General features: G+C 42.9%; 1 protein-coding gene across 1 annotated transcript in view; it reads right to left on the bottom strand.

Annotated features, from left to right (window-relative positions):
• The window catches only part of tbc1d13 (TBC1 domain family, member 13), a 44,514-nt gene that overhangs the window by 8,663 nt on the left and 15,137 nt on the right, over nucleotides 1-20,714 (bottom strand). The window contains exons 10-13 of the mRNA XM_043719715.1: nucleotides 20,542-20,705; nucleotides 18,530-18,690; nucleotides 15,902-15,959; nucleotides 5,471-5,572 (exon numbers count right to left, since the gene is read on the bottom strand). Of these exons, the coding sequence (XP_043575650.1) occupies nucleotides 5,471-5,572; nucleotides 15,902-15,959; nucleotides 18,530-18,690; nucleotides 20,542-20,705 (485 nt within the window). The remainder of the gene's footprint in view (nucleotides 1-5,470; nucleotides 5,573-15,901; nucleotides 15,960-18,529; nucleotides 18,691-20,541; nucleotides 20,706-20,714) is intronic.

Below are 20,714 nucleotides of genomic sequence, written 5' to 3'. Positions count from 1 at the left end.
CTTACCCCACAACTTCAATTCCTTTACTGATTAATAATCTCTCAGCCTTGAATATACTTAAACAACCTAGCAGTAAAGAATTCCACAGATTCACTACCCTCAGAACTAATCCCTCCTCATCTCTGCTTTGACTGAGTGGTGACCCAGTTATACACCATTCCCTTTGAAATAAAAGCCTAGAATCCACTTGCCTTCCCTATTATACACTGAATGTTGATGCTACATTTCAGTGATTGACACACAATGACTCTCAAATCCCACTATGCCGCAACTTTCTGCAGTCTTTGTCCACTTAAATAATATTCAGCTGCTTCTATCCTTCCTACCAAGTGCGTAACTTCACCTTGCCCACATTATATCCCATTTACCAAGTTTGTACCCACTGAGTTAACCTGCCTCAGAGACTGTGCATCATCCTCACCACGTGTCTTCCCACCCATTTGTGTCATATGCAAATTTGGTTACGACCATTCACTTCCATCAACAAGCTCATTAACATTCATTATAATTATTGTGGCTCCAGCAAGAATTCCATCTAAAATTCCTATTGGCTGTACAGGTCTCTGAAGTCCATGTGTAGCAGCAACTTCTGGAGCTGGAAGTCACTACCAAAATCCATGTGCTGACACAGAGCGTGGAACATCACATCAGCTACATGTGGGTGTTGTTTAGAGGGAACATTGACCCTGGCACTAAGGCCCCCTCAGGCTGAAAATGCCCCCTTTTACCCCTAGATTTCTACTGGTTAGCCCATTCTCTATCCCTGCTAATACACTGCAGCCAACACAACAGCCAGGGAACTATAGACCAGTGAGCCTGACCTCGGTGGTGGACAAGATGTTGGAGAGAATACTGAGGGACAGGATGTACGTGTATTTGGAAAGGCAAGGACTGATTAAGGATAGTCAACATGGCTTTGTGTGTGGGAAATCATGTCTCACAAACTTGATTGAGTTTTTTGAAGAAGTAACAAAGATGATTGATGAGGGCAGAGCGGTAGATATGATCTATATGGACTTCAGTAAGGCATTTGACAAGGTTCCCCTTGGGAGACTGGGTCAGATCTCATGGCAAGGTCAGATCTCATGGAACACAGGGAGAACTAGCCATTTGGATACAGAACTGGCTCAAAGGTAGAAGACAGAGGGTGGTGGTGGAGGGTTGTTTTTCCAGACTGGAGGACTGTGACCAGTGGAGTGCCACAAGGATCGGTGCTGGGCCCTCTACATTTTGTTATTCACATAAATGATTTGGATGCGAGCATAAGAGGTACAGTTGGTAAGTTTGCAGATGACACCAAAATTGGAGGTGTCATGGACAGTGAAGAAGGTTACCTCAGATTACAACAGGATCTTGACCAAATGGGCCAATGGGCTGAGGAGTGGCAGATGGAGTTTAATTCAGATAAATGCGAGGTGCTACATTTTGGGAAAGGAAATCTTAGCAAGACGTATACACTTAATGGTAAGGTCCTAGGGAGTGTAGCTGAACAAAGAGAGTTTGGAGTGCAGGTACATAGCTCCTTGAAAGTGGAGTCGCAGGTAGATAGGATAGTGAAGGCAGCATTTGGTATGCTTTCCTTTATTGATCAGAGTATTGAGTACAGGAGTTGGGAGGTCATGTTGCAGCTGTACATGACTTTGGTTAGGCCACTGTTGGAATAGTGCATGCAATTCTGGTCTCCTTCCTATCGGAAAGATGTTGTGAAACTTGAAAAGGATTCAGAAAAGATTTACAAGGATGCTGCTAGGGTTGGAGGATTTGAGCTACAGGGAGAGGCTGAACAGGCTGGGGCTATTTTCCCTGAAGTGTCGGAGGCTGAGGGGTGACCTTATAGAGGTCCACTTTCAAGGAGCTATGTACCTGCACTCCAAACTCTCTTTGTTCAGCTATACTCCCTAGGACCTTACCATTAAGTGTATACGTCCTGCTAAGATTTCCTTTCCCAAAATGTAGCACCTCGCATTTATCTGAATTAAACTCCATCTGCCACTCCTCAGCCCATTGGCCCATTTGGTCAAGATCCTGTTGTAATCTGAGGTAACCTTCTTATGAGGGGCATGGATCGGGTAAATAGGCAAAGTCTTTTACCTGGGATTGGGGAGCTCACAACTAGAGGGCATAGGTTTAGGGTGAGAGGGTAAAGATAGAAGAGAGACCTAAGGGGCAACTTTTTCACGCAGAGAGTGGTACAGATATGGAATGAGCTGCCAGAGGAAGTGGTGGAGGCTAGTACAATTGCAACATTTAAGAGACATTTGGATGAGTATATGAATAGGAAGACTTTGGAGGGATATGGGCCAGGTGCTGGCAGGTGGGACTAGACTTCACCTGGGCCGGGTGCTGGCAGGTGGGACTAGACTGCGTTGGGATATCTGGTCAGCATGGATGGGTTGGACCGAAGGGTCTGTTTCCGTGCTGTACATCTTTACAACTCAATGACAAGTCAATGGAAGTCCTGGTGAAGGGTAGGAAGTGCAAGAGGGAAATCTAAGAATGCAATGTGGAGAGGAGAGAGAGGGCACGACAAACACTCACAGGTAAGATTAGAGAGAATCTCAAGATATCCTAAGTAAGGGAAGAGAGTGGGACTCATTAGGGACAATCTGCGTGTGGGGACAGAGGACTTTATGTTAAAAGCATAACACACCTCTGTCTTTACTCATGAGTAGGAGATGTATACAGAATTTGGGGAGAAGGACAGAGATTCTCAAAGATAGATTGACATAGGGAGTGAAGTGGTATTGGAGGTTTTGGCAGACTTAAAAACAAAAGGACAAATTCTCATGTCAGGATGTGATGCAGCCCAGGTTGCATGGGAGGTGAAGGAGGAAATTACAGGGGCTTGATTCAAACTTTCAATTCCTCTCTGGCCACAGGGAAGGTACCAGAGGACTGGAGGACAGCTAATGTGGTTTCACTTTACAGGAAAGATAGTAGGGATAAACCAGGGAAAAGGCAGATTAGATAGTCTCACATTGGCGGTTGGGAATCTATTGAAGACTGTTCTGAAGGACAGAATTAATCTCTGCTTGGTGATCAGGGATAGTCAGCATGCCTTTGTCAGAGGGAGGTCATGCCTAACAAATCTGGTTGAATTTTTCACTCTGGGTGAACTTGATTAAATGTGAGGATGCGATCAAGTGTATAGAGGAGGGTAGTGTAGCTGATGTAATTTATATTGATTTCAGCAAAGCCTTTGTCAAGGTCCCCCATGAGAGAACAATAAAGAAGCTAAAAGCATATACGTCCAGGGTAACTTGGCACGTTGGATCCAAAACTGGCTTTGTGGTAGGAAGGTGTGTTACCGGAGGACAGCGTGTAGTGGTGTAGCACAGGGATCAGTGATGGGTCCCTTACTGTTTGTGAAATATATACACTATATAGGTGAGAATGTGGGTGGGAGGATGAGAAGTTAGCTTGTGGATGACACGATAGTTGGCCAAGTGGTTAACTTTAAATATCCTCATTACTGGCACTTCAAACTAAGAGGGATAGCTGCTCACTTTCAAAATGTTACACACCTCTATAAGGTTCTCCCCCGCCCAGCCTTAGATATAGACAGATTGGTCAGATGGGCAGATTAGGGGAGATGGAATTTAACCCAGATAGGGCTCAGGTGATACACTTTGGAAGATGTAACAAGGAACCCTCAATGAGTGGTAGGACACTAGGAAGCTCAGAGGAACCTTGAGGAGAATGTTTACAGATCCTGGAAGGGGACTGGACAAGTGAACAGTGTGATTAAGGTGGCATAAATGTTCTTTGCTTTTTATCAATTAGGGCATAGATTATAAGAGTAGGAAGGCTATACTGGAGCTGTAAAAAACTTTGATTAGGCCAGAGCTGGAAGGACAATGTGGTTGCCACACGATCGGAAGATGGGATTCCACTGGAAGAGTTCAAAGGAGATTCCCAGGATATTGCCTGAAATGGAACATTTCATCTATGAAAAGAGGCTGGACAAGCTTGGGTTGTTTTCTTTAAAGTAGAAAAGGCTGATTGAGGTGCATCAGATTGAGAGACATGGACAGAGTAGAAAGGAGAAGCCACCTAGATGATGAGTTGATAATGAGGGAACATAATTTTTAAGATGGCAATCAAGAAGTTATAGGGATTGGAGGAAAATGTTTTCACCCAGATCATGGTGGGAGTGTGGAATATAATAGTGGGAGGCGAGTAAGGGCAGGAAACTTCACAACTTTTAAAAAGTATACAGATTAGCACTTGAAATGTCACAACATTCAAGACTCTGGGCCAAGTGCTGGTGAGATTAGTGTAGACAGGACAGCACAGACTTAATGGGCTGAAGGGCCTATGCTGTATGACTATGACCATGGACTCATTTTGAATGGCTGTACATGTGGTTTATAGAATCATAGAGTCATAGAGATGTGCAGCATGGACACAGACCCTTTGGTCTTACTCATCCATGCCGACCAGATATCCTAATCTAATCTAGTCCCATTTGCCAGCACTTGCCCCATATCCCTCTAAACCCTTCCTATTCATATACCCATCTAGATGCCTTTTAAATGTTGTAACTGTACCAGCCTCCACCACCTCCTTTGGCAGCTCATTCCATACACATACCATCCTCTACAAGTAGTTGTCCCTTAGGTCCCTTTGAAATCTTTCTCCTCTCACCTTAAACTTATGCCCCATAGTTTTGACTCCCCTACTCCAGGGAAAAGACCTTGGCTGTTCACCCTATCCATGCTCCTCATGATTTTATAAACTTCCATAAGTTCCTGATTGAACCCAAATCTATTACATTGATTGGCTCTCCTTTATCTATCCGGTTTGTTAAGAGCACATGAAAGTCCAATACATTTGTTAGCCATTATATCCCCTTCATAAAGCCACACTGACTGTGCTGATCATATAACATATTTCTAAATGTGCTATTACAGCCTTAATTATAAATTAACATTTTCCCAATGACTACAGTTAACATTTTTTTGTCTCTTACCCTTTTTGAATAAAGGAGTTACATTGGCAGCTTCCTAATCCTCTGGGAGTTGTTCAGACTCTTGGAAGATTATTATATATGCATCAGCTGTGTCAAAGTCTCTCTCCCTCTATATCCTGGGATGTAATCCATTAGGGGCCTTAGTAATGTATTAGGCCCATTAGTTTACCTAGAACATTTTACTTTCTAGATAGTCTTACTTATTTCCTTCCCAGCTTTTGCCTTTGATTCATGACTGTACTATGATGACCTATGCAAAGTATAGCGAGAGAGAGAGAGAGAGAGAGAGAGAGAGAGAGAGAGTGAGTGAGTGAGTGCCAGACAGACAGAAAGAGAAAATGGGTGAGCATCACAGTAAGAAACAATATAGAGATACTTCCTTGAACTGAAATTTTTTGAGAGGTACACCATTTTGTCATCTTCATCAATTGTAAAATGCTCAAGATCTCTCCCATGCCCCTTTTCAAAAGACATGTCATACAGATTGCGAATACTCACCAAACACTGGTGCTTCTGGACAGTGACAGCCCCAACCTGATCTTTGGAGATGGGGCACAAAGATGCTTGCCAGCGTGCTGCTTTTCGAAAGGAACCCACTGTCTGATAAGAGGAAGTCAACTTATCAAGTTGGATGAATATAGAAGCATGTTGTTTATGAGAACTTGCTGAGGTTACAAGTCGGATATTTAGAAACAGGAGTATGCAGAGATATTGGGCAGACAAGGTCAGTGGCAGACTTGGGCACACGCACACACATACACTCATACTGAAAACTGAGGCAGACACACCCACACACCCTCCCTAAGAGGCAGGGACATAGTGTAGGAAAAGTGATAGAGTCAAGAACTCGGACACAAACACAAGCAGACTGGCTGATGAAAGCAGAGGCGTAGACACTGGATGGGGTGCACAGGAGATTAAGGCCATAAGACTTAGGAGCAGAAATTAGGCCATTCAGCCCATCAAGTCTGCTCAATCAAGGTTGATAAGTTTCTCAATTCCATTCACCTGCTTTCTCACCATAACCCTCAATCTCTTAACAACGAAAAACCCATCTATCTCAGTCTTACATATACTCAATGACGTGGCCTCCACAGTCTCTAAGAATAAATTCCATAGATTCACCTCCCTCTGGCTGAAGAAGTTTCTCCTTATTTCATTTTTAAAAGGTCTTCCAATTACTCTAGTGCTGTACTCTTGGGTCCTAGTCTCTCCTACCAATGGAAATATCTTCCAACATCCAGTCTGTCCAGGTCATTCAGTATTCTGTAAGTTTCAATTAGATCCCACCTCATCCTTCTAACTTTACCAGGATATTGCCGGAGAAAAAGTATTTTAGCTATGACGAGAGGCTGGATAGCCTAGCGTTGCTCTTTTTAGAAGAGAAAAAACTGAGTGGGTCCTGATGGAGGTGTATAAGATTAAGAAGGGTGGATGGGAAGGAGCTGCTCCCGGTAGTTGAAGGGTCAATATCGAAATGGGGTGTGTGCATAATTATAAGATGAAAAACTGCAGGTTTAGAGTGGATTTGAGAAAAGGCTTCTTCAGCCAGAATTTGGTGGGAATTGGAATCTGTTGCCTGGGAGGGTAGTGAAGGTGGGAAATCTCACAACCTTTTAAAAAGAAAAAAGGTACATGGATGGGCACTTGAAATGTCATAACTATTAAGGCTGTGGGCCAAGTGCTGGAAAGTGGGATTTTTGAAGAAAGGTTGGTGCAGACTTGATGGGCCAAAGTGCTTCTTCTGTGCTGTTGAATTATCTGACCTCCAGTACAAATAAGGTCTGCTCTTGCTACAGAGCAATTCGAAGCAGAGGCTTAGAAAAAAAAATCCAGTATAACATTAACCCATAGTGAAACAAGTCAGAGATCTTGGTCCATTGACAGTAAACTGGGCTGAGGACAACTGTTATTCCATATCCAACTAAACATGTAATTCAACTATTGAGGTGACAGTTGAAAAAGGTATATGACAGGTTCAGTTCCACATAAAAAAATCTCCTGCGGGCAAATAGGATTCATTTGAAGCAGATGAAATGCAGAGAAAACAGAATATTAAAAAAAAGGGAAGTAACTGCCAACTTTTCCAACTATTACCTGTTTGTTGTAAAGTGTGAATGTGTTTCTTGAATTGACTTGAACGGGCCACTTGCCTATTTTCTACATCAGTTGTAAAGATGACGAGGTCCTGTAAAAATTTCAAACCACCCTCCCCATCCCTCTTTCCAGTGGAGCCAAAAACACATGATCCTACAACAGTCTCCAACGATCTGTTCATACTAAATAAAAACCGAAAGACCTGCGGATTCTGGAAATCAAACAAAACAAATTGCTGAAAAAGCTCAGCAGGTCTGGCAGCATCTGTGGAGGGAAATCAGAGTTAACAGTTCTGAGGAAGGGTCACAGGACCCTGAAATGTTAACTCTGATTTCTCTCCAAGATGCTGCCAGACCTGCTGAGCTTTTCCAGCAATTTCTGTTTTGTTTGAGCCTGTTTGTACACACTATTTCTGGATTACAAAGACTATTACTGGGAATTCGGAGCTACTGTCGATGTCTGTGAGTAGGGCAGACAACTGGGAAAACACTGCCAGGGAACCAGTCTGGTTATTTGACTTGTGCAAAGGATGCTGCAATATTCTCATGGGTTTAAGGATCACACGCAGTACAAGAAGGTTACTATTATTATAACTGGAGCATACCAACATTGAGGTAAACAACTATATATAAACCTAAAACAATCTGAAGTGTAAGTTATTTCCATTGACCGTAACAGTACATTGTGAAATCGAAGACCATTAGAAGGGGCCATTTAGCCCTTGAAGGCTGCTAGCTTATTCAATGCTTATGGCTCCAACCTCAATTCCTGCCAATTCCCTCCCTGCTCAAAAATGCATCATAGTCAACGGCGTTACAGCAAGACGGCCATGCAGCCACTGAATTCACACCAGCTCCTACCATCCCCCAGCTCTAGCCACATAGCCCCCGTGAATTCATTTCCTTCAAGAGCACACCTGATTTCCTTTCCGTTACCACCACACTTGCAGGGAGAACGTTCAGGCCATAGAGATGTACAGAACGGAAACAGACCCTTCTGTCCAACTCATCCACGCCGACCAGATATCCCAACCCAATCTAGTCCCACCTGCCAGCACCCGGCCCATATCCCTCCAAACCCTTCCTATTCATATACCCATCCAGATGCCTTTTAAATGTTGCAATTGTACCAGCTTCCACCACTTCCTCTGGCAGCTCATTCCATACACGCACCACTCTCTGGGTGAAAATGTTGTCCCTTAGGTCTCTTTTATATCTTTCCCCTCTCACCCTAAACCTATGCCCTCTAGTTCTGGACTCACCCGCCCCAGGGAAAAGATTTTGTCTATTTATCCTATCCATGCCCCTCTATAAGGTCATCCCTCAGCCTCCAATACTCCAGTGAAAACAGCCCTAGCCTATTCAACCTCTCCCCATAGCTCAAATCTTCCAACACTGGCAACATTCTTGAAAAACTTTCAAGTTTCACAACATCTTTCCAATAGGAAGGAGACCAGAATTGCATGCACTATTTCAACAGTGGCCTAACCAATGTCCTATACAGCCGCAACATGACCTCCCAACTCCTGTACTCAATACTCTGACCAATAAAGGAAAGCATACCAAACGCCGCCTTCACTATCCTATCTACCTGCGACTCCACTTTCAAGGAGTTATGAACCTGCACTCCAAGGTCTCTTTGTTCAGCAACACTCCCTAGGACCTTACCATTAAATGTATACGTCCTGCTAAGATTTGCTTTCCCAAAATATAGCACCTCGCATTTATCTGAATTAAACTCTATCTGCCACTCCTCAGCCCATTGGCCCATTTGGTCAAGATCCTGTTGTAATCCGAGGTAACCTTCTTCGCTGTCCACTACACCTCCAATTTTGGTGTCATCTGCAAACTTACTAACTATCCCTCTTATGCTCACATCCAAATCATTTATATAAATGATGAAAAGTAGTGGACCCAGGACTGATCGTTGTAGCACTCCACTGGTCACGGGCCTCCAATGTGAAAAACAATCCTCCACCACCACCCTCTGTCTTCTACCTTTGAGCCAGTTCTGTATCCAAATGGCTACTTCTCCCTGTATTCAGTGAGATCTAACCTTGCTAACCAATCTCCCATGGGGAACCTTGTCAAATGCCTTACTGAAGTCCATATAGATCACGTCCACCGTTTTGCCCTCAATCCTCTTTGCTACTTCTTCAAAAAACTCAATCAAGTTTGTGAGACATGATTTCCCACACAAAGCCATGTTGACTATCCCTAATCAGTCCTTGCCTTTCCAAATACATATACATTTTGTCCCTCAGGATTCCCTCCACCAACTTGCCCATCACTGAGGTTTGGCTCACTGGTCTATAGTTCTCTGGCTCGTCCTTACCGCCCTTCTTAAACAGTGGCACCATGTTTGCCAACCTCCAGTCTTCCGGCACCTCACCCGTGACTATCGATGGTACAAATATCTCAGCAAGAGGCCCAGCAATCACTTCCCTAGCTTCCCACAGAGATCTAGGTTCCATCTGATCAGGTTCTGGGGATTTATCCACTTTTATGTGTTTCACGACAAGCAGCACTTCCTCCTCTGTAGTATGGACATTTTTCAAGACACCATCTCTCATCTTTTTCATTTCCCTTTAACAAAATCCTTGAATCTGTGATACCTAGTCCTTGCACTATAAACTAATGGGAACAGCTTTTACCGACCTTATCTAAGCCATTATAACCTTGCACACCCCTCATTAGGTCTTGTCTAACCCTCCTTTCCTCCAAAGAACACTAACTTCTTCAACCTAACCTCAAAGCTAAAATCCCTCATTTCTGGGACCATTCGGCACATCTCTTGTGTATGTCTGACTTCCTTGTCAAACTGTGGTGACTGGAACTGGAAGCAATATTCTAGAAGCAGCCTAACCAGGATTTTAATGAAGGTTCAACAGAATCTCCTTACGTTTGTTCTCAGTAGCTCCATTTATGGAAGTCCAGGAGTCCACAGGCTTGGTATTTCCACTCAATATTGTCTCATCATTTTCAAACATTAAGCACATGCATCTCCGGGTCTCTTGAGCCCCTCACACTCTTTAGAGCCTTCTGGCTATCGATTACCTCTCATTTATGATCAACTGCTACTTTGTCAATCATCCAAAAGTTGAACCACAGCAAAATACAGTGGATGCTAGAATGTTGGAAATACTCAGCAGGTTTGACTGCATCTGTGTCAATGCTGAAGAAGAATCACATCAGACTTTAAAATGTTAACTATTCCTCTCCATAGATGCTGCTATCAATGCTGGATTTCTCCAGTGTCTGACAAATGCAGTGGGCTAGTTATCTTGCCTATAATTAAAGTACAAATCTACAGTCTGGTACTGGTAATTTTGAACTTTGGTCACTACTTTGCCAGCAGTACTACACAACTAGCAATTTCATTGGCCCTAAAGCTCTCCAGAAAAGAGAGATGGAAATTCAGTCACCACTCATATCCAGTGGCAGAAATTTCCAACCTTTTTACACCTACATCAATACTGAAGTTACTCAAGACAAAACAATTTTCATCAGTAAACAAAGACAAAAGCAAATGCTTCAGTGAGCCAGGTTTACAGCAGGACCTTGGAGAGCTCCATCTTCTACTGCACCCAAGCAAATGACATTTCTAGACGTTTATGGATTTAAAACAAACGCCAGCTGCAGTTGTATTATTGTAGAATACTACTTCACTGAATCACTTTTGAAATGGCGAAAAGGAACACAACTAAACAGGAATTAAAGAGATGATGCCACGTGACACAGAGGAAAGATACCAACCATTTCATGTTCATCCACAATTGGTTCAACTGTTACACTTGGTGGGAGAAAGACCGTGGAGCTCAGACAGCCAGAAAATAGAGAATGCTATCAAACAGCTTGCCCCCAGGAGCTCAGAAGCCTCTGTCACATCCTGACTAACAGCTAAATCACCATAACCAGGAAATAAATCCTGGAATTCACTGGTTTGCACAGCCACTCACTGAAATTAACTGTCATTTTACACACCAAAGCAAGACCATTCGGCACATGCACGCATTAAACCTTTGCGATTTATTAGTGCACTTTCGAATCAGTAATTCAGAGGCCTGGATTAATAAGCCAGAAAACACATTCAAGTCACACAATGGCATTGTGAGAATCTGAATTAATTTTTCAAATGAAATGTTTGAATAAGATTAACATGATTAGTCAGTAATCCATTAGCAATCCAAGTTGCTAGCAGGAGGGCAGAATGCGATAAAGATAAACCTTGCTCTTTCACATTTAGCAATTCCAATGACTCTTACATTGCAGACTACACCCTCTCTCCAATCTTGCAAAAAAAAAACAAACACCTGGTGCTCCTTCAAACAAAATATCAACATATTCCTTTTCTTAAATTCTTCTAGGAAGGGGAGAAGGAGGAAAAGCAACCCCAGCATCTCAAACAAATTTCCAAAAGCAACAGACCAAGTTGTGATATTAAAGAGTTAACTGGCTCTGCTGACCTTTAGGAAATTGGATGTCCCAAAGCTAGGGTGGGATGCCTCTGACGTACAGATAGATTGCAAGAAATTACATTGACATCTCCTATTATTCAGAACCATTTACGTGGTCATTTCCATGCCATTCAAAAGCCTATTTACATTTTCATCCCCTATTCAGAAAGGGATAAGAACATTACAGTTGGAATTTGACTATTCCCTACAGTTAAAAAAATACAATTCACACCAGATCTGGCCAGTAAGGGATGATTTACATTACATTGTTTGTGGAGGTGATGTGGTCACTGTATTGTCTTGAGTGACATGTGACTGTGAGGGAGTGACTGGGGGTTGTCTTGTGAACATTACTGACTGTGACAAAGATTTTGCATAAAGGAAGGTCTATTTCTTTTGTTCAGAGCGCTTCCCTGGACACACCTTGCAAGCATGGCAAAGAGGGGTTCTCCAAAGCTTGGTTTGTACTGTGCTTAATAAATTTTTCTTGTTCACAGAAGTTGGCATGTTGCATTTGCATCAAGAGTGTAAGAATCTCAGGAAAAAAAGAACCTAATAAAGTTGATAAAGTTGTTTTAAAAACATGTAGAAACGCTTGGCTTTATAAACAGACAGTGTGCAAAATCAAGAAAGATCTGCTCAACGTTTACCAAATCACCACCTTGGACATCAGCTGGAATGTTGTTCTGAAAGCTTCAGGAACTGGAGACAACGTCAAGGCCTTGGAGAGGGTGCAGGCTAGAATGTTACTGAGGAGAAAGGAATCTGGTAATGTGGCAAGACCAAAAAATATGGTATTGCTCTCTAGAAATAAAACAAAGAACTGTGGATGCTGAAAATCTGAAACAAAATCCCGAAATTTCAGGAGAAACTCAGCAGGTAGCATTTGTGAAGGAGAAGCAAAGTTAACATTTCAAGTCTTAACTGAAAAAGGGTCACTGGACTTGAAACGTTAACTCAGTTTCTCTCCACAGATGCTGCCAGACCTGACTTTCTCCAGACCCTAAAAGAAAGTGAGGACTGCAGATGTTGACGAAGAGCTTATGCTCAAAACGTCGACTCTCCTGCTTCTCGGATGCTGCCTGACCGGCTGTGCTTTTCCAGCACCACACATTTTGACTCTTTCTCCAGAATCTATTTAAGATCGTTCTCCTTAGAGACAGTTGGTGGTTAACGGAAGATGTGATATTGCAGGAAAACACATTTTGTTAAAGCTTTATTATCTTACACTCATCAGGATATCTGCAAGAAATTTCATTCTAAAGGGAGAGGTGCAGTGTGTGCTCATGTTCTGTCTGCAAAGAGCAGGGTCTCATGTACTCATATACACAGTCATCTACTGCTTCCAATATACACAGTCATCTACTGCATCCAATATACACAAATGCACCACACTGTGAACCTAACAATCTTAAACTGGTTGTCAGCTTAATTCTTACCAGACTTGGGATTACTTTACAAATGTTACCCAGTTTCTGAAGTACATCTAATGTTGGACACGATTTTGAATTTGCACGTGCTGGCTGGTCCTCAATGTGTCTGCTCCAAATGGCTAAAGGGGCATGCTGTTTGTTACATTCTGAGTCTATAGCATACAGAGCCCCTATATCTCAGCGGTACTGTAAGTGGTGTTCAAAATTATAAATAGGAAGAAATTGTTTCTGTATAACAGCTGTACAATCAGAAAATGCTCCATTGAACAGTTACTGGTCCAGCTCCCTGTCAAGAACAGACTCCATGATTTGACAGATTTTGTAGCTCAAAGTGGTTTCAGAGTTGGACCGAAGGACACCACGTCTGAGAAAAAACTGTGGGTTCAATTCTCATCGAATGCACCCATCACCTTGTTTGTTTCCCTTGCTGGGCAGGCGAGTTCCACAGAGTAATCAACCTGTCACCAGTTCACTAATCTGTCCTGGTCCATCTATGGCAACCTTACAGTCAAAGAGGCACACCAAAGCCTCTACTTCCTCATGAGGCTAAGGAAATTCAGCATGTCCAGAATGGCTCTTCACAATTTTTATAGATGCACCATAGGAAGCATCCTATCCAGATACATCACAGCTTGGTTTGGCAACTGCTCTGGCCAAGACCACAAGAAATTAGAGAGTTGTGAACTCAGCCAAGTCCATCATGAAAACCAGCCTTGCTTCCACGGTCTATACTTACCGCTGTCTCAGGAAAGCAACCAACATCAAAGACATCTCCCACCCCAGTCATACACACTTCCAGAAGATACAGAAGTTTGAAAACACATACCAACAACTTACTTCCCGTTGTTATCAGACTTCCGAATGGATCTCTTATATATTAGAGTTGATGTTTCTCTGTACCTTCTCTGCAGCTCCAACACTATATTCTGCATTCTGTTCTATTAACCTGATGTAATACTGTAAGATATAATTTTTCCAATACTTTTCACTGAATCTTGATATGTGTGACAAAAATCAATCAAATCAAGCAATTTTGTTTGGGGGGGTGGGAAGGAGGTTACTAGCACGACCATCCCTGCACAGAAATTGGTATATCTGTGAAAAGTGGTACAGTCCTTGGACTTCCCCCATATAATGTTTTGGCCTCTTGAAGGAAGTCCTGCTGTACTAGCTACAGACAAGGGGCAGTCTGGTAATGGTAAATGAGGTAACCAGAAGCAAACACCTCATCAGCAGGGCTGAGGTGGTAGAGTCAATTAGTCCATTTGAAAGTTACCATTGAATCTGCCTCCAATACAGTGAAAACACTCTGCACCAACAGAGTATTAACACATTTCACTCTGGATGTAGATTTGCTCACTGAGCTGGAACGTTCATTCTCAGATGTTTCGTCACCATACTAGGTAGCATCTTCAGTGAGCCTCCGGATGAAGCACTGGTGGTGTAGCCCGCTTTCTATTTATATGTTTGGGTTTCCTTGGATTGGTGGTGTCATTTCCTGTGGTAACATCATTTCATATAGTGATCTCATTTCCTGTTCTTTTTCTCAGGGGTTGGTAAATGGAATCCAAGTCAATGCGTTTGTTTATAGCTTTCTGGTTGGAATGCCTTGCTTCTAGGAATTCTCGTGTATGTCAAAACTCATCAACAGTTCACTCTGTTCCCAAAGCCTGGGGAACAGCAATATAAAAACAGGTGAGGATTTCCCTTACGGTCTCCAGACTAGAAGGAGCAGGTTTCTTCCATGCGTAGAAACTCCCTCCGCAGGCTAATTTGAGCCTTTGCAGAGGACCGGAAACTCTGCCTTCAAATTCTGGAATGTCAGCTGTAGCAGCACATTAAACTCTTTAACAAAAAAAAGTGGCGGGTCTTTGTGCTGGCATAGCTCACGCCCTCTGCACTAAAGCAGTGAAGTAAGCTTCCAGCTCAGAGGCAGCATCCTCACCTGAGAATCCGGCCCCAGACAGTGCCAGTAAGTGGAAACTGAACTGGACCAGCCTGTATAAAGACAACTTATATAAACAGCAACAAGAACAGATCAGAGGCCAGGGATTTCAGCAGCATACAACTCACCCAGTCTTCCCAAAATCTGTCCATCTCCAGCTACAAGTCAGGGTGTGATAGAATATTCCCCATTTGCCTGGATGACTTCAGCTTGAACATCACTCCAGAAGCTCAGCATTATCCAGGATAAAGCAGCCCATGTAATTGGCACCACAGAACCCATGTTTAACATTCACTCACTTCACCACTGGAGCAGTGCACACTATTTACAAGATCCACTGCAGCAACTCCCCAGCTTCCTTTGGTAGCACCTTCCAAACCCAAGACCCTGAGCATTGAGGAGGACAAAGGCAGCAGACATATGGGACACACCACCTGCAAGCTCCCCACCCCTCCATGTCTTGGAAGTATAATCGCCATTTCTTAACTGTCGCTGGGTCAACAGCAGCATTGCAGGTGCTCGTACTGCAGCACACCATGAGGTTTGAGAAGCAAACTCACAACCATCTTCTCAACAGATGAGATAGGCAACATATTGGCGCAGCCAGGGACTGCTACACCCCATGAACTAATTTTTTCAAAATCACAGATCTGCAATAACAACTGCTTTGAGTCGACATTGAGACTTGTGTTCAGGGAATGTGGGTTACACACCCCATTGCATCATGGAGGCCAACAGAACCTGTAAAACCTTCTACCCAATAAGCCTGAAGCCACACCTCTCATATCAGCTAGTATAAAGGAATGGTTACAGGCATGAATGAAGCATTCATATTACGGCTCAGACGTTTTAAACCACCCTGCAGATTGTTTACACTGCTCTCTTAGAAAGCAGTGTGAAGATAAGACAATTAAAGTAACAGGATACTTCAAGTCTAGAGAACTTCAAATGCAGTTGTAGAATATGGTTATACTTATAACAGGAACAAATGGACTCACCTGTAGCAACCTCATGTTTGTAGTGAAGTCCCCAGCAAGCAGCTGATCCCGGATCAAACTGCAAGAAAAACAGGTCACGGTATCAAGGTGTGATAAATCCATTAAGGAAACTCTGGATCCGACATGCTCCTCCCATCATTCTCATTGACAGTCAAATTTATCATAAACATGTCCAAAATTATTTAAAACAATCAAATTTATTTACCACTGGTTCCATTTAATTGAATTCTAGTCTCCACTTTCTCAAAAAAATAGTAAATGAGATAAATTGAGCAGCTCCAAGCAAATGAAGAACTTATGAAGTCTGAACCTTCACAAACGTGGATTCTGAAGGTTAGGATTGTTTACATTTCCTCTCTCCACATCCTGCCCTCATTTCTTTTAGAAAAAATAACTGCTGCAATTCCGTCACTCCAAGAATGTACCAGTTCTACACGGTTTTCCATTTGAATGCACCCAGTTTTAAAGCAATTTGCTTTCTTGCATTGTTGAAACATAACCAATGAGATACAGCAACATCTGATTAAATGAACTGCAGTACAAAATCATAAATTCCAACAGTTGATTGGATCAATTACATTTTACAGGCAAAAAGTTTCCAATAGGGAATCAGTATAATAACAAGAGACTGAAGGGTGGGGGAACTTTCATTGGCAATCCCCAGATCTGTTGTGCAACAGCTCAAGAATACCTGAATCTGAAGAGATTAGGACACACTCAACTGCACTCTGCCTGTGTAACTTCATTTCAGGTCAAATCTGATAAAGACAAAACAACAAAACTCTGCTGCCTAAGAATCATATTTAGTTCAACTCCGTAACTGACTGACTATTCTCATCTTAAAAGCACAAATTACAACCTGGGACGGTCAGCAAAGGAGAATCCTGCTCACAAAACAGGAGACCAATCTCAGATGTGCAAATCTGACACACACTTCAAATATATAATTCTCTAAATTATAGGAGGAAGCACCCTTTAATTGATCTCAATGAAATGACCCCAGAAATTGAAGTGCTTGTATTTCATTAACAACTTTCACCAAGACAAAACACGCCAAAGTGTTTTACAGCCAATGACAAACCCCACTGCAATGGAGGAAACACAGCCAATCAATATGTACATAGCAAGATTCCACATGAAGCGAGGCAATAGCACTTTGGCCTGAACACCAGGCAGAACACCCCAGCTCTTCTTTGAATTAGTGACACTGTCAGTTGGAGACTAGTAATCCAGAGACAAAGTCCTGGTTTAACATCTCCGATGGTTTTTTAACTCACTCATGGGATGTGGGCAAGAATGGGACGTGAACCCACATGGTCCATTTCAGAGGGAAATGTGTTACCCACAGCAGACAAATTGGGTTGGATATAAACTCAAAAGGGGTATTATTCAGGGCTACATGGAAAGAGAAGGGGAATGGGGCGAGGTGGAAAATTCCCTTTCTCCAGGCCAGCACATACTGATAAGACCACATTCTGTGCTTCGACCCGCATGAGAGTGAAGCAGTTGCTAAAGGGGTTCTCCATGAGGTGCCATTAACCTCAATGAACCAGAGTTGAGAGTGTGGTGCTGGAAAAGCACAGCAGGTCAGGCAGCATTCGAACAGCAGGAGAGTCGACGTTTCGGGCAAAAGTAATTCATCAGGAATGAGGCGGTGAGCTGAGGGGGTGGTGAGATAAATGTCACTTTCACCTCTCAGTGAACCTGCCAGTCAATTCATGCCAAAGGATTCTCCGAGCCAGATAGGTGACATGTGGAGCTTCTGCTGAAACAGTGAGACTGGGTGGCGCCATGGTAATGTCACTGCAATAACAAACCTGAGGATAATGCCCCAAGGCCATGAATTCAAATCCCATTACACCAGTTGGTGGACTCCCAAGGCAACACTGTGCTGCCATTTCTGCTGGGTCTGTCCTGCCAATGGGACAGGACACATTCAGGGATGGTGGTGGTGATGGTGGTTTCTGGGACATCGATTGTCAGGTATGATTCCATGAGTATACTAAGTCAGGCTGCGGCTTGACGATTCTGTGAGACAGCTCTCCCAGTTCTGGGATCACTCTCCAGAGTCGACAGGACTGTTTTGCTGTTATCTTCCCGATGCCTAGGTAAATGCCAGATGGTCTGTCCAATTTCATTTCTTTGTTGGTACAACTGAGTGACGTCCAAGGCCATTTCAGAGGGCAGTTGAGAGTCAGTCACCTTGGCTCTGGGACTGCAGTCACATGTAGGCCAGACCAGGTGAGGGTGGCAGATGTCCCCCTCTGAAGGGCATTAGTGAACCAGTTGGGTTTTTCACAACAATTGACAACAGTTCCATGGTTCCCGTGCCCAGTCTGGCCTAGACATGATCCCCGAGACACAGGAATGTCGTTGACTCTTAACTGCCCTCCGAAATGACCTAACAAGCCACTCAGTTCTGGGGAAATAAATGGCAAATTCCAGCCTTGCTGGTCAAGCATGCAACCCACTAATGAATTTGATCGACAGACAAACCTGGCACCACCACCAACCCCACCCAAAAGCTGGTGGTTTGCTGGTTAGAAAAGGGTAGTCTACACCCTCGAAGGGGCAAGAGTTGCCCTTGATCTTTCACCAACAACTGAAACCACAGGTTTTGTTACTTACATCAGCATAGCGCAGCAGACCAGGATGAGGAAATCGAACCTGTGGATGTCTGAAAAGAGGGAATCCCATATTCGAATGACGTCTGGGAGGAGGAACTCTTGTGACAATAATAACGTGAGCCAACGGAAGGCGAAAAACTGTGGCTTGATGTTCTGCTCTTGCTGAAGCATAAAATGTACAGACCCTCATCAGCACAAGACACTCAGCTGAATTATTCATCATAAAACAATACTCATTTCATGGTATAGCAGCAACAGGTTGTTTGGGCCAGTCTGATGTTTATGTTCAAGACAAGCTTCTTCCAATTTTACTTAAACCCAACAGTATTGAGATATCCTTCTATTGCCTTGGCCCTTAGATTTATTTAGCAACATAACATCAATAGGAGGAGAAACAGGTTGAAGCTCTATATCTAACACTTATGCAAGAAATGGATTTGGAAAATGGGACAAAGCATGCACAACATCAGAAGAGTGTACTGACTGGTTGAGCCATCACTGGCATAAAGATGCAGCAGGAACAGCTAACTGCAGACCAGGTGAATAGACTCTGAATGGTCAGGGTGTTGCCATGGGAATGCAACAGGGATTGGCAGTCTCATAATATCTTTTTGCTCCAATTAAAAAAGGTGCAATGTATATCTAAATTCCTTTCATCGACATTAAACAGGGTTAGCGAGTTTTGAGAAGATTTGTAGCTCAGGTTGAGGTTCTGGATGTAAGTTTGGTCACTGAGCTGGAAGGTTCCAACTCAACCAGCAGACTTACATCCATAAAACAGGGTCTAAAACATTGTAGATTCTAGCGTACACAACTGCATTGCACCACAAGGTGCAGTGATGATCTCAAATTGGTTTCTGGTGAAGCTCTCAGCACAGTCTGGATTAATTAATAAAAAGCTGATTAGCAGGATCACGTCCAATGATGGCCATATTATTCTGTTTACATGTCTTGGGTATTTGGGCGGATTCGGTATTTGTGCTTAATCTGGTGACCAGGAAAAATCACAAACTGTTTAATCTTCAGGGATTGTCACTAACTTTTGTGGGAAAAGGGATTAGAACTTGAAATCAAAAACTTTGGTTAGGCTATGCACATTTTAAAAAAAAAGTGTTCATAAAGGGACGTTGCAGCTATAAACACTCTGAGCTCCGTGGCAGCTATTTCTAGCTCAGATATTGTGACCCTAGAAACTTAAAGAAGAATTGCATTTATATAGCAATTTTCACAAAACAGTAGATGTCATGAAAAACATTTTCAAGTCAGTAAAGTACTTATTGAATTGTTTTAGCATAGAAAAGCAGATGCCTTCAATCATTCACTCCCTCAAATGTTCATTCAGCTCTCCAAATAGCCAATTTTATATCCGAACCAGCCCTGCATAGTTAACTGAGTAAAGGCATCTTTTTTTTTTTTAAGATATTTTCTAACCAACCTGCACAGAGATGGTATTACTCACTTCCAAAACAGGTGGAACCTGAACCCAGGCCTCTGGCTCAGAGGTAGGGCATTGTGTCACAAGGACCCTTCTCTTTTCTAAGCTTGAGCTCACATTCAGTTTGTAGTAACCCTCAACAAATTGGTGTCTCCCCTTTTTGGTCCCTTTGCAGAATGACCTGCATTATGTAGCCCTATTAGCATAGTAAAACATTTCCAAGCTACTTCAGAGGAATATCAAACAAAATTTGACTGAGCTACATGAAGCATTATGAAATTTGGCCAAAGATATACATTTCAGGAAGCAGGTGGACAGACGGAGTTAAGGGAAAGAATTACAGAGTTCTGGGCAAAATAACTGAAGGTATAATCATCAAAGAGAGCACTGTTAATATTGGGCCAGAATTGGAGGAGATTATGGAGACAGGGAAGACCAAAACGATGGAGATTTTTAAAAAAATTATATAATTATAAAGATGTGACAGTCAGTAGCATGTGTGAGTCAGCGAGCTTAAGGGGTGATGATTGAATGGGACTCCCCAGATTTCACTCCTCTCTCATTGCACAATTTCTTACCAGTTTGAGGTAAAGATCCATGTCTTTCTCCTTCAGCGTTGAATAAACCTTCTCCATTTTATAACTGATCCCGCACTGAGAGTCATCCAGGCTCTTTATGAAATTGTCCCTGATTTCTGACATCAGGTTTGTGAAACAGAAAAACGTGTCTGCCTCTGCATGTTCTGGACAGT

Source organism: Chiloscyllium plagiosum, chromosome 30, assembly GCF_004010195.1.
Source record: "Chiloscyllium plagiosum isolate BGI_BamShark_2017 chromosome 30, ASM401019v2, whole genome shotgun sequence".
NCBI lineage: Eukaryota > Metazoa > Chordata > Chondrichthyes > Orectolobiformes > Hemiscylliidae > Chiloscyllium > Chiloscyllium plagiosum.
This window is presented reverse-complemented; position numbering and strand designations above follow the sequence as displayed.